Here is a 16179-nt window from a genome sequence, read left to right on the forward strand (position 1 = left end):
GTGATTTATTGGGAGCTGCGCCATCACTCGAGGTCAGACATGTTATACTTCTCCCAGGAGTTACAGAATAAATCAGCCTAAGGCTGATAACAATCCCAAGGCTGAATGTGACACAAACTCTGCCTTGTAGAGAATTCTTATTAGTACAGAAATGAAGTCTCAAGAGACCTGCCAGAAAATGGAACCTTTTTGCTGTTCAGGAGCTGTTGATTAAATATTTTCACATTGTACCCAGATCGTCACAGATAAGCTCATCGATGGCTGCACGCGTGTCATTTGAATTTTTATGGGCATCCAGTAACGGTCGCCTGCGTGAAATATGCACCTTCGCCTAAAGCAAGTAACGAAGGTGAAACAGCAGCGAGGAAGGTAGATTGTCGGCCTATGGGCCTGATTCAGGGGTTGTGAGCATCTAGCAGGGGGCTTGCAAATAACATTACAAAATAAACACTTGCCGAGCCCTCACTCTGCTCCGGATGTCTTCTTTGTCCACTGGGGCAATACAAGCGACAAAATAAACAAATAAACACTTGCCGAACCCTCGCTCCGCTCCAGATGTCTTCTTTGTCCACTGAAGCAATACAAGAGACAAAATAAACAAATAAACACTTGCCGAACCCGCGCTCCGCTGTGGATATCTTCTTTGTCCACTGGGGCATTCCTGTAAGTTTCATTATTATGTGCAATGCCAATAGCTTTTACTTCAGTAAAGCAGAACCTATTGCATTGCATAGGGCGTCTCGGCGCTTTTTATCAGAGACAGCAATGGAGCAATAAAAGCCACCACTCGGGGCACAATGTTTATAATGTGGTGCATTGAGCAGGATATCCGTGGGTGGGGGGCCTGCGTTCACGTAAAAATAGATCGGCTGCTGTAAGGCTAATTAAGGTCAGTCCACTGGAAGCGAGTTTTCGAAGCGCTTTTTGTAAATATAAAACGTGACCTAAGTAGCTGTAGCCAAGACGGGGGGAGCAAGAGCCAACTCCATAGTTAATGCGCGGCATGGCACGCTGGTGAAAAAAAATAGCTGGGAGGGACTCTGGAAAAGAGACTCAACGTGAGGCTCTTTAAATTTAAAGTGAACGCGCTTGTTGTACACGTTTGTGTAATGAAGGGAGCCCACTTCCCGGGAGTTCAGAGAAGCAAAAGGGAGGAAGGGCTTAAAGATGGGTGACTTAGTGAGGGAAACCAAGATAAACCTTCTAAAACAAGCTGTCACCAATGTGTGAACGCAGCCGAGTGTTTATTTTTGCATCGCGCTTTCACTTTAAGAATAGCAGTTAAAGTGAAAGCGCGATACAAAAATAAACACGCGGCTGTCTTTGCCATAGCTGAATATAAAGGCGCCGCGCTGATAATGTATGCAGGGTGGTGGCGGGAGGGAAGTGCATGGAACAAAACAGGCGCACATCAGGCAGGAAGGAGAAAGTCCTTTCAGAAATAAAGTAACAAATAACATACAATTTAGAGTGCATAGCGCTGCAGCCGCCACTGTCCACATAAGTGTCCATTTAAAAAAAAATAGTGCTCACCCACCAGATAAAGCCCTCCGTGTAACGGCGCAAGGAAACGATCCCGTCGGGATGGGCGGGGGCCAAAAGTAGACAGGGCGGTAACAAAGAAGCCTCATTTTCAATCGGAGGCCAGCATTTAGCATAAATGATGACGCCAGCCAATGAAAATGATGGTCGGGGCTTCAAGTCCTCTTCAGAAATGTTATAGATTACAAGAAGCCTCGCAGAGCGAGAAGCACATGCGCGCTCCAATGCTAGGCGAGACCTAAAAAATACTGCAAGAGGAAAATGGCTACAATTTGGACTTTATCCCTTCCTGTGAAAGTTTATGTCGGAATGCTGTGTATTGTGTATTGTGTAACATGGAGGAGAGAACAATGGTCTGGTTGTAGTTGTAGAGTGTCTTGCTATTAAGTTCAGCCGAGGAAGTGTGTATTTGGTACAGCATGAATGAGAGATGGAAACGCTTAGTATTTTGTTGTCTGTAAGAGTTCCATTTGTGACAATTGCATAGTTTTATTACTTTATTTTGCACGTAAGGCGTTGGGTGAGGAGGGGGGTTGGAGAGTTGAGTGACGTCAATTGGAATTTGTGTTTTATGCTGCTAGAATAACTGTAAAAAATTGTTGTGCATAGTTTTGTTATGTATTTTCTCTGAATGAGAGTGGGGGGTGGAATTGAATGAGTTGGTTGGTGGCCAGTGCATGATTTTGAGTTGTGAAGAGTGAATGCAACGTTTCATTCTTTATAGTAAATTTCTGCTGGTGCTGGAAATATTTATAATTTCTTTATATTAATAGTGATGAGACAGCATCGCTCGGGGAGCAAATTGCTATGTGTTAATTCAGACATTACTTAAGATTTTTTTAGCCCTGCGGCTTAACAGCGGTGTTTGTGTGACAGTTGTTTTATGTGTCACTAAGCTTTAGCAACTTATGAATTTATTTTTTCACAGATATAAATATGACCATGACTGTGTATTTTGCATCAATGGAATGTTCCCAAAAAAACCGATGTCAACTAAGTGACTAAATATACTGTACAAGTGTATGTGGCTCCCATGTGGCTCGAGCTAATTATGAGGCTGATTTCACAATACAATTCATGCTTAACATTGTGCATGAGGCATATACTGGCATGTGAATTTTGTTATCTACCGCTGAGGACAGAATGCAGTAGTTTCATTTGTATCTTGAAATCTTTCCTAGTGTCAATTGCTTTTGTTAGTTTTGGGTGGTGTGTACTGGCTTCAGCTGCCTCTCGAAATAACATATTAAACTACCCTTGGTTTTTCCCGCTTGACACATAGTATCAACTAATTTTGCATTCATTTGCGAACGCAAAAAAGGCTTTTTACATGTACCAAACCCCATTTTGCGATTCGGTAACCTGTTACCGAATCGCAAAATGGGTTTGCGATTCGGTATTTGGAAGGGGCATGTTTAGGGCATCCCTTCCAAATAGCGAATCCTTATGGTATGTATGAATATTTTGTGATCGTGAATGCGGTCTCAAAACATTCGCATCTTACCACCTACTTCAAGTAGGCAGTAACCCATTCGCAAATAGGAAGGGGTTCTCAAGGGACCCCTTTACCTTTTTGAATGGTTGTAAAAACGTTTTTAAGAGCAGGCAGTGGTCCCATGGACTACTGCCTGCTCTTAAAAAATGAAAAGAAAACTTTTCATTTTTTTTTTTTAAACACAACCCATTTTCCTTTAGGGAAAACGAGCTGCATTTAAAAAAACATGATTGCTTTATTTAAAAGCAATCACGGATATGGGGGTCTGCTGACCCCAGCAGGCCACCATCTATGTTATTTTAGCGATTCCTAAGGGGTCCCAAATTGCAATCTACCTGCAGTTTTGTCAGTTTGGTTGTGCTACAGAGGTAGGACCTGCATGCTCATGTGACCTGTAGGACCAATCACTGAGCCTGTTAAATGCTGCTAGGTTTGATTGACTTTGAGCCCAGTCATTTGTAGGACATGGGACCCACATTTATTTACAAACATTGTAGATGGAGGTGGGGAACCACGACTACTGTACATGGGATGCCCTGTATGATTGTCACTTTGCTTGCTTGCTTCGAATACTGCTTTGCTTGATCAACTTAGAGCCCAGTTATTTGTAGGGCACAGGCTGGCCCCTTTCTTTTTAGACAATATTGATATAGGTTGGGAAACGACAAAGGATGTAAATACCACCTACAGGAATCAATCTTTTGTGTGCAGGGTGTTTGGATCAGGAGAAGATCAGTTGTAAAGAGCGGGACATCACCACGTGCATAACCTCTCCAGGGGGTGCTTACAGCATCTTGTTAATTAAAATAGATTTCCTAGCATCTGTCTCAATGTGTCAAAAAAGGACATGCTAACGCATCACCCCACATGTATTCTCGAATATGAGCTCAATAGAAAACACCACTAGTCCACATTTCACTCTTATTCACTTTTCACAACCAACCCAACATAGACCTGGTCCAGTTCTCTCGACCCGTACACAAATCAGCAACCAACCATATCAGACAAAAACAGGATGACTGTAAACACAGGACAACTACCAATAGGCAGCTCACAACATCATTTATATGCACAACTACCCACATATAACCCAGTCTTAAAACCACCACTCATCAAACCATCAGCACCATTCAATACAAGATAGAAGCTCCCTCCTCTTCGACTCCTGGTAGTAAAGGGTGAGGCAGGACAGCAGTCATCCACATAAGTCTCTATTTCCCCACCATCCACCCTGAAGTTAAAAGCAGCTTAACCTGCACTCACATGGGCCAAGTCTCACCCTTCTCTCAGAAGGGCACACCAGTCACCCTGTAATCACACAGGCACACTCCTCCCCTGTACACGGACAGGCACACTGCTTCCCCCTGACCTTGCAGAGAAACACCCCTCATCCTCCACTCACAGAATACAGAGCTCACACTCCACTCACACAGGCACTATGCTCACTCTGCACTCACACACTTATCACCCTGAACCTGAACACCACTTGACCCAATACTCACACAACACTCCTGCACTCACACACTACTCACCCTGCACTTAAAATGTCATAGCTTGTATCTGGCATTCAATCGAACAGGCACACCACTAACCCCTATCTCAGACACATACAGCACTAACCCTGCATTCACACACCGCCCACCCTGCACTTGCACGAGCACAGTTCTCAATCTCCACTCATACGGAAGCATCTGTGCACTTAGACAGTAACATCGCTCGCCTTGCACTCGCACACTGCTCACCCTGCAATCTCTCACCTCTCACCCTTCACTCACATAGCCACTCCGCTCATCCTAGATTCCAACAGGCACACTATGGAGTCTGGATTCACACACCACTAATTACGCACTCCCACAACATCTAACCTCCACTCCTAACGACCCAGCCCTGCATTCAGAAAAGTCCACCATTCAGCCTGAACTTAGACGGGCATATTACGTACACTACACTCACACAAGCTCACCCCTCATCTTGCCCTCACACGGGCACACCACTGACATTGCACTCTTACACCACTCACCGTGCACTCATACACCACTAACCTTAGAACCGATCTAGATGTTAAGTTACATGCAACTGTTCAACTCAAAACAGTATCAGTTAAAACAAGAATTGGCAATGCCACTAGGTATGGTTTAGTCTGCAGCACACTGCGCTATCAATGGTTCACTGGTTACGCTGCATTAACAGGTGCACACATCTCATCCCACACTCAGACAGGTACACTGTACTCACACTGACACTCACTTCACTCACACAGGCACACCTCTCTGGCCCTCTACTCACATGGGTACAACTCCCTCATCCTGCACGCACACAGGCAAAACTCTCACCTTGCCCTCACACGGCATACCACTTGAGTTACATTCGCACAACAGAATATTACGTTTATTGTTTCAAGCTTATGCCCTAACAATTAAAAACAAATGATCAATGTTGAAAATAAATATATACACAAACTGTACATATTGTACAATTTTTTTTTAAAGAAAATCAGCCTTGTCTCTAATATATTAAAAGAATAGCAATAAAATCTAATATATTCAATTCAATACGCCACAATCGAATAAGTGGAAATGCCCGTCCTTATCACTCAGTTTATAAAGGCATCTCACTCTGGCAAAATCTATGGGCACTTTCTTCTTATGCGCCATGCTTCACGCAAATATGGTGCCAATGCATCATGCATATAAGGACCAGATGATCAGTAGCATCGAATAACAGCATCAACAATTATAGCTATTTGATATTATTCAAAAACAGGGTGCAGCCTCATTTCACGCAATAATGCAAAAAAGTGCATTATTGTAGCCCCCTCACCTCCCCCCAATTTTGTAGCCACATTGACCCATATTCTAATATGTTCTGTATTCATTGGTCGGGAGATCGAAATTTACAATAAATAGATCGTCACGCCTCAGGATAAATCCAATCTGGCTAGCTCTCCATCCCTTAATATTCATTGTGTGTTAAGTAGGCTGTAAGTTGTGAACTAGTTAGGGCTGTATTTATAAGTTTGTTAGTTTTGAACGCCAATGATCCCATTTAATCAACAATGCTGAATAAGGCCGAAGAATGGCCAGATTAGACTATAACCTAAATGAACTATACGTTTTTGGATGAAAAACTAAGCACTATCACTTCCTCCATTGATTTTATAAATACCTGCATAGGGGTTCCTGTTTAACCATATCCAATATGAAATCAGGATCAGTACAATAATATTGGAATGTGTTTTATAGCCAACTACAAATACTCAAACAACACGCCATTCTCCCTCTGAATATATGTATGTATTAATGCATGTATGTATGTATTTATATATGTATGTGGTATTTCTGTAGTGGAGCACTGTACAGGGTCAAATCAGGCATAAAGTCAATGAGCGATAGGAGAAGTAGATAGTTTGTGAACTATTAATGCATTGTGATGTAGTGTTCTTGAAAAAGGTGCATTTTCAACTTGTTACTAAATTTGAGAAGCTTTGATGCATTGAAGGGAAAGGCCTTCTGCCTTGTTTTTTTTTCTTTTTCTTTTTGGCTCTTCTTAGTCTCCAGCCTGACGGTGTCCTGGCTGTTGGTTTGCTGTGAACCACCAGAGATGGCGAGCTTGTCTGCAAGATAAGTGGGGGTGCTTGTAATGGTGGCTTTGTGAAGGGTGCAGCTGTTTTTGATGATGGTGAAGGCTGGGAAGGGGAGTGAATAGAGTTTCATCAGGATGATGGTGAAATTAACATATTTCCTCATACCCTAAATGAGACATGATGCAACGTTTAGGATGCCTTAAGGAGTGCCATTGGAGAGTCCAGAATGCCTAGGAACAGGACGTTACCACTATTCAGCTGCAAGAGTACGACAGCTGGAACAGTAATTCTGAAGTAATTTTCTGGAAGAAGCAGGTTAACTTTCTTTAGAAGAGAGAGTTGGTACCAGGCCAACTTTGTGTTTTTTTTACCATGTGCTCCTTGAAAGTGAGATTGGTATTCAGAGTGAAATCAAAGGGTTTCTGCATTCCGTGAAAGTTGGGGTTCAAAGCTGTCAAGATTCATGTAATCTACTTTGGTTTGTACTGTTTCTTGTTTGCTAATCTTTCCAAATTAGAGGAATTCTGTCTTGGTAGGGTTGAGCTTCAGGTAAGCACTAGACTTCCAGGTGTGGATCATGTGCAGGCAGTGTTCGAGGTGCTGGACTTCTGAAGCAGTGGAGACTTTCAAGTAGAGTTATGTCACATCAGCATATTGGTGAATCTTGATGCTGTTATCTGTGAGTAAAGCACCAACTGGCTCCACATAGATGTTGAATATGGCAGGGGACAGTATGCAACTCTGGGAGGCTCTAGAGATGGCAGTGAGCGTTTGGGACCATGGAGGTGTCAGCTGGAGAGGTACGCGAAACAGTGAAGGACATTGCTAGTGAATCCCATTCAAGGCTCCATGGTGCATATGAGGGTGGGTTGGTCAACTGTATCAAAGTCAGATGAGAGGTCCAGCAACATCAGGAGTAAGAGGTCATCTTCAGCTGTTCTTAAGAGAGCACTCATGCACTCTGCACCCCACCCACAGCCAGCGCCAGTCACTATGGCAGTTTTAGCCTGAAGTATAATGTGCATATGGATCATTCCATAATGGAACTTCGGGAACTCAATGTAAGTATTTGTAAGACGGTCTTACCTAACTACCTGGGCTCTGCTTCCCGCATTAGTTGTAAGGTTTCTTTGCAACTCAGGAATACTGGTGTAAAGAGATGTAATGGTATGGCTGGAGGCCAGACTATGTTGAAAACAGCTTTAATAAATATTCGCTCCCTGAATAGACACGCCCTAGATATGTTTAATCTTTTAGTCGAGTCTCAGTTTGACATGTTTTTTATGACTGAAACATGGATGAGGGAGGATTTTTGCTCAGAATTACAATTGGTGCTTCCTGAGAATTATGTGTGTGCATCTGAATAGTGTTGGCAAATGAGGTTGGGGGCTGGCTATCGCTTTTAAAAACAATCTCAAACGCTCCACATTTCAGTTGGAAGATTTGACAGGTGTGGAAGATTTGGGCTTCTCCATATCTTCCTCTGCACAGTCTTCAGTTTCCGGGGTTTTACTTTATCGCACCCCCCCCACCCCCACCCCTCCGGTATGCAGCAGAATTTATTAACTCCTTAGATTGGACCCCGACACTCGAAATAATAAACTATGGCAATTTTATGGTGACTTAACTCTTTACGTTGATGACATAGATGAGTCTGTGGCCAAGGCCGTTGTGAAGATTTCAGCCTCTCTTAATCTTACACTGATATCCACAAGACCCACTCACAGGCGTGTCATACCATCGATCTGATCATTGTCTAATGCCTTTTTTCTGGCCTCTTCCTATGCATAAAGGAAAAAAACTGCTGCAGTTGATCTTTCAGTTAAATCATGGAAAAAAGTTGTGATCTTTGATTTGCAGAAGACCGTAGAATCTTCTAGTCCTAAATTTGGAAAGGTCAATTAGGATGCTATGGCAGTGAGCTAATGGCTTTCTGCCGCCACAGATGTCCTAGCTCCATCAGCCCCTTGGTTTTCCCTTGAGCTGTCCTTGGAAAGAAAACATTGTAAATGGCTGGAAAGAATTCGGAGAAGACATTACTTGAATAATGAGTAGTCATCTTATTCACAAGCCTTAAGCAGATATCATAAGAATCTAAAATTGGCTCAGAGTAATTTTTATACTGAGAAGATAAGAGAGGCAAATACTAGGTCTGGGCAGATTTTTTAAAATTGTGTCTCAATTTATGGACCCTAAATTACTGGCCCACCCTCTTGTAGCCAACTTGAACATATGCTCTAGGTTGAGTGATTTTTTTAAAGATAAAATTATTAAGATCCAGATGACTACAGTCACTAAATTCTGTTTCAGCTATCGCACCATCTGCTGCGATTCTCATGCCTTCCTCTAAAGGTAAGCTTTTACAACTCAAACCTCTGGATGGGAGTTAAAAGTGTGTTTCTTGAACTGTGAAACTGGTTACTCACTAGATCCATGTCCTCCACATATTATGAGACAGGTTGCCGATACTATTTGTCCTGTATATCTTAGTCTGTTTAGTTCTTCCTTGCAGTTGGGTATTGTCCCTAAGATCTGGAAGAGAGCAAGTGTTATCCCACCCCTAAATAAATCTGCTGCAGACAGTTTGATACTTTCTAACTTTAGACCAATTTCTCTTCTGCCAGCTGACTCAAATATTTTAGCATTAATCGTCAATAAACTTCTTAGAAACGTACAATCTCTCACATCCCTCTCAATCCGGTTTTCGAGCCAGTCATAGTACGGAAACTGCCTTTGCTGAAATTACAGAATCCATTAAGATGACATTGGACCTTGGTCATAATGCCGCCTTGATCCTATTAGATCTTTTGGCAGCGTTCAGCACAGTATCCCATGATATTTTACTTCAAGTATTAGCAGACATCGTGGTGGGAGGTTCAGCACTGATGTGGCTCAGTTCTTTTCCGAAGTTAAGAGAGCATGCAGTGTGGATGAAGCCCTGCTTCGCAGATGCTAAAATTCTTAAGTGTGGAGTGACAAAGACGTCAGCTTGAAGTCCCACTTTTTAAAACATTTATATGTCCCCACTTGCCTTGCTAGCGGAATCTTATGACATTAAAATCATCTCTTACGCAGATGATACTCAGGTATTGCTCTTGTATGAGGGCAATTTGGCCACAGCTAAGGAAAAATATTGTGCCTGTATGAGGGCAGTCATGAGCTGACTGAGGTCAAACAATCTGCAATGCAGACCAGACAACAGAAAATGCAACTTTTTGGACCCAACTCATCACCTGGATGAACTGGATGTTGGCTGAGTGATAGCTCGGCTTACCTTTCCCCTAAGGAGGTGGTGAGAAACCCAGGGGTGTTGTATAATGACCATCTCTCATTTAAGGCCTAAGAAGTTTTCTCTATAGTGAAACTGTGTTTCTGGATATTGAAAGCACTGAAATAGTTTCTGGCCTTTCTTCCGTGGAAAGCTTAAAAAATAGTTGCCCAGGCTTTAATTGTATCTACATTGGACTATTCAAACATTTTGATCTTGGGCTTACCAGTTTTTGTAACTCAGTTCTTGCAAGTAGTGCAGAAGATTGCAGGGCATCTTTTCAGGGGCGTCTCCTCTCTTTGGGTGGAGAAGCATCGCCCCACAAAATAAAACCCAGGCCAGAGCTGAAAAATGCCATTTTATTTTCCAGCAATCGACCCATCCTGAACTGAGTGACAGGGAGGGGTGAGGCCAGTGCTGCCATGCCGAGTGGCTGCAGCAGGGAGCTGTGCTCTTTAAAATGTGCATGTCTGTTTGGCTGGCCATCTAGGGACGGACAGCAGACATGCACATTTTAAACTTCTCTAACCTAGCTGTCTTAGACAGCTGGGTTTCAAAAAGCGCAGGCCACTAGTGCTCTTAGGAGCACTGCGTGAGGCCGCTCCCTCCAATCCTGGCACTGTTCTCATTCTGGTGAGAGCAGCGCTAGGATTGGTTAGGGGAGTTTGCTGCTGGGTCCTGCGTTGGAGCCTACCAGAATAACAAAGGAGATTGTTGCGTCAGAAGATGTCTGTTTTATTTTTTATTTTTTATGTCATCCGTACATGGTGCTTGTCACTCTGTCTATTATTCAAGCTTACTAAGCTGAATTCGACATCCTTAGATCTAAAACAGCTTCACTGGCTCCCGGCTGGCAAGAGAATTGTTTTCAAAGCCATAGTGTTAGCTCACCGTGCCCTTCATGGAACGGGGCCACACTGTCTTAACAGTAGGATGCGGCAATACTGTCCTCCCAGGGCTTTGCTCATGGGGGACGTATGGCTCATAGTGGTCTGTCTTTTAAAAAGATCAAGATGTGGAGAATCTTCCTTATCAGTCTGCGTTGCTGCAATCTGGAATCACCTCCCTGTCAACCAAAAAATATGACAGATGAGACTGCCTTACCCAAACTGTTAAAAACCCATCTGTTTAGTCTATAACTCTAGTGTTATCAGCCTGTGTTTGCCACAGCGCCGGGACTCTCGCTGAGTAGCTGTGCACTTTTCAAGTACAGTCATTTATTCATTTGTTCAAAGGGCACAACTCTCACCATCCATTCATGAAGGAACACTTCAAACCTTGCATTCACTCAAGCGCAAAGTTTACCCTAGACTTGTATGGGTACACCTTTCTCCCGGTGCTCACCCAGGCTCAATTATCACCCTAAACTCATACAAACACACCCCTCACACTGCAACACATGGTCACACATTTTGCCATGCAGTCACATGGGCTCACCAATTGCTCCACACCCACGCTACCATCACACTGGCACCTCACTAATTCTGTACTCACGCAACTCTCACCTTGAACTCATAGAACTCCACCCTTCAATGCAGGCAGACTTACCACTCACTTGGATTTCTTATAAGTGCCCCACTCATCTTACACTCACCATGACACACCACTCACTCTGCACTCTCCAGGAACTCGCATACCAATTCTGCATTCACACACCACACATACAGGCGCACTACTCATCCTACACTCTCACAGTCAAAGCTCTCACTCTGCACCGTCCCCTGCATTTAAACAGAAATGCGGTTCAATCTTCATTACCAAAGGCACACCACTCAGCCTGCACTTACACACCATTCATACTGTATTCTCTGACACACACACCACACTAATGTACTCACACACCACTATCCATGCACTCACACTACTCTTGCTGCACTCATTCACCCTTCACACATCACTCGCACTGCTCACAAGTACTGGTCTTCTGCAATCATACACATTCTGCACTCAGACACAGCTGAACTTTTACTCACACACCACTCACCTTACACTTTAACACCAATCACCCTGATCTTATAAACCGCTAATCTTAGACCCGACTAAGACATTAAGAAGGAGGAAGACTGATGGTGTGTGTGTCTCGCTGCTCAACTCAACACCGTGCAGGCGCTACCCCCACCAAACTCCTTCTCTTGTCTTTTTTTAAAGAAAATAGTTTGTGTACTGCCCATTTCTCCGCCCATTTTCCACTTCATTTTTGCATTGGTAATCTGTCTACTATTGTTCCTCGTCTTAATAGTTTTTCCATCCTGCCTCCGACTCCTCATGTATCCTTACCTTGTTTTTATTCCCCACCCAGAAAAAACAGAACACATACAACTGCATTCATGAGCCCTTTTTTACCCTTTCTTTTTTACCTTCCCTCTTTTTATAAAAAACAATAATGCACAACCTCTCTATTTTTGTAGCAAGCTGCTTATTACATTTGGTGATAGTAGAACTATGTTCCCTGACCAGGATTCAAGATTGTGTCTACATTTATCTTTGTTTTTGCGAGAATGATTTTAGTTAATAATAATTGCATCTTTATTTTTTCCCAAATAAGCATTGGCTTATATGTTCCAGCATGCACTTTACTGTTAGCTGAAAAGCCAGAGCTAAAGAAGGGAAGGCAACACTCGGGCATGCAGACTTTGGAAGTAGATTCAGAATGACAGAAGTCAATCAAACTGAGGTGAGCACTACTAGACGATTCATAAAATGAGATGTCCGGAATTAAAAGGAATGGACTTCCCATGCAAGACAAAAATCTACAACAATAATTCAAGTACTTATTAAGGAATCATTGATTTCTAATATACTGTAAAACTGAAGGATAAGGTCCTATAAGGTAAATTATTTATATACAATGATTTCGGGGAGGATGATATTTGCTTACCTCATCCCAGGAGGCTGTTACATTAACCATTTCAACTTCTGTTGTTGTTAAATTATATTCTAGTGTTTTATATTCTTCTTTTTGCAAAAACTCCTGTTGTTAGAATGGAAATCAAAGAATACTGGGTTAACAAATAGGCACAATTAAAAAAATCATACAACTTATAGTGAATAGCTTGAACACAATGACTTAAGTAGCTATACTTTTAGTTGTTAAAAAAAGTAATACATACATTTATTTAATATGCAAGTGAGTGCTTCATGCAAAGGGTCTAGGTTTACAATACCAGGCTACCGAGTCCCATCAAAGGTCAAACTAGGGATGTCAGTTAAAAAAAATATTAAACAACTGTTCAATAGTGAATAGCTACTGGAGTATACTGTCTTTTTTTGAGTTAGATAGCAGAAATTGCTCTATTTTACCCTTCTTTAGTCTTCTTCAGGAGCTGTTCGGCAAAAGCGTCATAAGTCAGAAATGTTTAACTATTGTTGTTTTTTGTTACTAATTATATTGTTTTCTCATCAAACATTGAGATGGATACATAAAGAAGTACATTTGCACACGAAACCATATATGGAAACCCCTGACTGTTCATCTTGCAAATATATTAATGAATTAGTCAGCTAGCTTTCATGGAAATTCCTCTGATGTAACTATGGGATAATAAATTCAAAGAGATAAAATTACTTTCCATGGACAGTAGCCAATCTAACAGAGATGAGGGAAAAGGCATGAATACTGCAGTTCTTCAAAATATCGAGAGAAAATAGTAAAAATAAATACAACGATGTGACAGATTGATTGTACACAATAAATGAGATATTCTATTCCAAAACCCAGCGTTGCTCGCGATTAGCCTTCAGATAATATGTTTTCAATCCCATTGGAGTCTCCAGACAAGAGTGAATTGACTTCTGAGGTGGAATGTGGTGTAGTGGAGAAATGCCAAAGTAGATAACAGCTTCATATATGTTCATACGTTTCCAAGATATAAAAGGAAAGCCTGCTGGTTACTTGCTTAAGAAGACTTCACAGCAATAGTGCTTAGTTAGTGAAAAATAAGTGACAGTTAACAAAATGTTACTTGAGTATCCACTCTAAGTAACTCCTCTTTAAATAAAAAAACACGCAACTGGTCCTTGGTTACGTCATCTGCTTTTACAGCTGAATTGGCTCTTAATTCCCCTGTACTTAATACATGTCCACAGATTGCTAATCAACAATTCTCCTCCTGGATAACTAGGGCTCTGGACACACTAGCTCTTCTGAAACCATGTAATAGCACCCGACGCAATCCAACTGCAGAATGGTTAAAGGAGGAACCTCTCTGTATGAAAAAGGCATGTCAAAGGTTAGAGCCTCTGGAACAGGAGCTATAAGTCAGATGATAAAATTATATATTTTGAGGCATTAAAAAACTATCATAAACAAATTAAAAGAACATGCAACACATTTTTTACTCATACGATTGAGTTATCTAAGGGCTCACCTAGGGAGGTCTTTCACATAGTCAAGTGACTATTTTCCCTTGAGCATGTGCCATTTACCACTTCTCCCTCTACTGAATACTTCAACCTAGTGGCTCGATACTTTGCTGAGAAGATAGATACTATCTATGCTTCTTTTTCTGAACTTGTTAGGAATTTAAAATTTACTCTGCCTGAGCAACCACAGCCCTCAGAGTGTTTTTCCAACCTCAAGACCCTAACTGTATCAGAGACTGGCAGTCTTCTCTCCAAAGTGAATTCTGGATCCCCTCTTGACCCTATCTCACCGACCATGCTGGAGCATGGGGAGAAAGCCATTGTTCCCTTGCTCTGCAATCTATTGAACCTATCTTTTTCCTCTGGCCGGTTCCCCCAAGACTGGAAACATGCGATGGTGGTGCCTCTGCTAAAAAAACCTTCTTTACAGCCTTCCCTACCTGAGAATCTGAGGCCGGTTACACTGCTTCCATTCTTTGCCAAGGTTGCTGAAAAACATTTAAACTCTCAGCTGACGACGTTTATTGAAGAAAACAGTCTTCTTCACGAGAACCAATCGGGGTTCAGATCTATGTTCAGCACTAAATCTGCTCTTTTCCTGGTCTCCGAAGTCCTTAGATTATCTGCTGATGAGGGCAAGACAGCGGCCTTGATTATGCTGGACCTGAGCGCAGGTTTCGATGCCGTGTCCCATGGCCTACTACTCGAACGACTCTGGAGTCTTAGGGTGAGGGGCTGCACACTTGGATGGATTATGGATCTCCTCCAGGATTGCACCTTGCAGGTTTTCCAGCAATCGTACACCTTGGAGAGCTGCCCCCTGCAGCAAGGGGTACCTAAGGGTTCAGATTTGAGTCCGACCCTGTTTAATGTATACATGCGCTCTCTGGCAGATGTAGTTGAGTGTCACGGGGTGAAGATGGTATCTTATGCTGATGACACTCAGCTGATTCTCTATCACCTTGGCACAGGAGGACGGTAAAGCTGCTTACAATTTTAAATTATGCTTGGTCAACCTGGCAAAATGGATGGACTCCAGCTGCCTTTTACTCAATGTAGGAAAGACTGAGGTCCTCGTGGTTGGCAAGCAACCGTCTATATGGACCTCTACACGGTAAAGAAGGCAAAACATGTGAAATTCAGTGTGTTAAATACCAATTGCCTCAGTTATGCTTTATTTTAAATAGCACAACTTCTAACAGGCGAGAGTCCACAGCTGCATTTCCAATTTTTCTGCGGGACTGCCAGTTTTGTGCAGTCATGGTGGCAGCATGCTGTTGCTCTAGTAAAGAGCCACAGCTGATGCCAGCCATGCTGTAATGCATCTGGACAGTTGGGCACACTGTTTCCCTGCAGCACAGTCTGCAGGAAAAACAATGCACGCAACAGTGCAGATGGCTTGGGACCACACATAGGTGTCACCATGAACATGTCTTCAGGGCACACTCACCCTAGAGACATGAATTCACCCCCAAAACCTGCGTTTCTGCCTATTGTTTCATGGTGGTGTCCCCACCATGAAAAGCACGGCAGAAAGGCAGGTCAGAATGAGCATGGGGATAGCGATGCCAACACCGCTCCATTGCCCTCCGCTATCCACACCGTAGCCACTGCATAAACTCAGCTCTTAGTGGAGGCGGTGGTTTGGAGACACTATTGCCTCCAGACCGAAAAACTTGCGACTAGGTGCTTGTATCGCCAGCACGGGTACAGTGGTTCCAGGGCCGGTGTACTCGTAAACAGACCCTATGACTGCCGAATTGATCTGATGTCAGAAAAACCTATTCCTTATGGTAAAACATATCCTCTAACTGTAAATAGGGATGAAGTGGTAATGTTTATAGAACGTGGAAAAAAGCTTCATTCTTTACAATCATTTTGACCAAAGCAAATGATGATTATCAACCATGCATTAACGACAAAGAGTGG

At 42.6% G+C, this 16179-nt stretch overlaps 1 protein-coding gene across 2 annotated transcripts in view; it reads right to left on the minus strand.

Annotated features, from left to right (window-relative positions):
• Window positions 1–16179, minus strand: part of CFTR (CF transmembrane conductance regulator) — an 880902-nt gene that overhangs the window by 418730 nt on the left and 445993 nt on the right. For both annotated transcript variants that reach the window (XM_085653127.1, XM_085653128.1), the window contains one exon: window positions 12767–12859. In XM_085653127.1, coding sequence (XP_085509253.1) covers window positions 12767–12859 — 93 coding nt within the window. The remainder of the gene's footprint in view (window positions 1–12766; window positions 12860–16179) is intronic.

The sequence above is a fragment of the Triturus cristatus genome, chromosome 4_1 (genome assembly GCF_964204655.1).
Source record: "Triturus cristatus chromosome 4_1, aTriCri1.1, whole genome shotgun sequence".
NCBI lineage: Eukaryota > Metazoa > Chordata > Amphibia > Caudata > Salamandridae > Triturus > Triturus cristatus.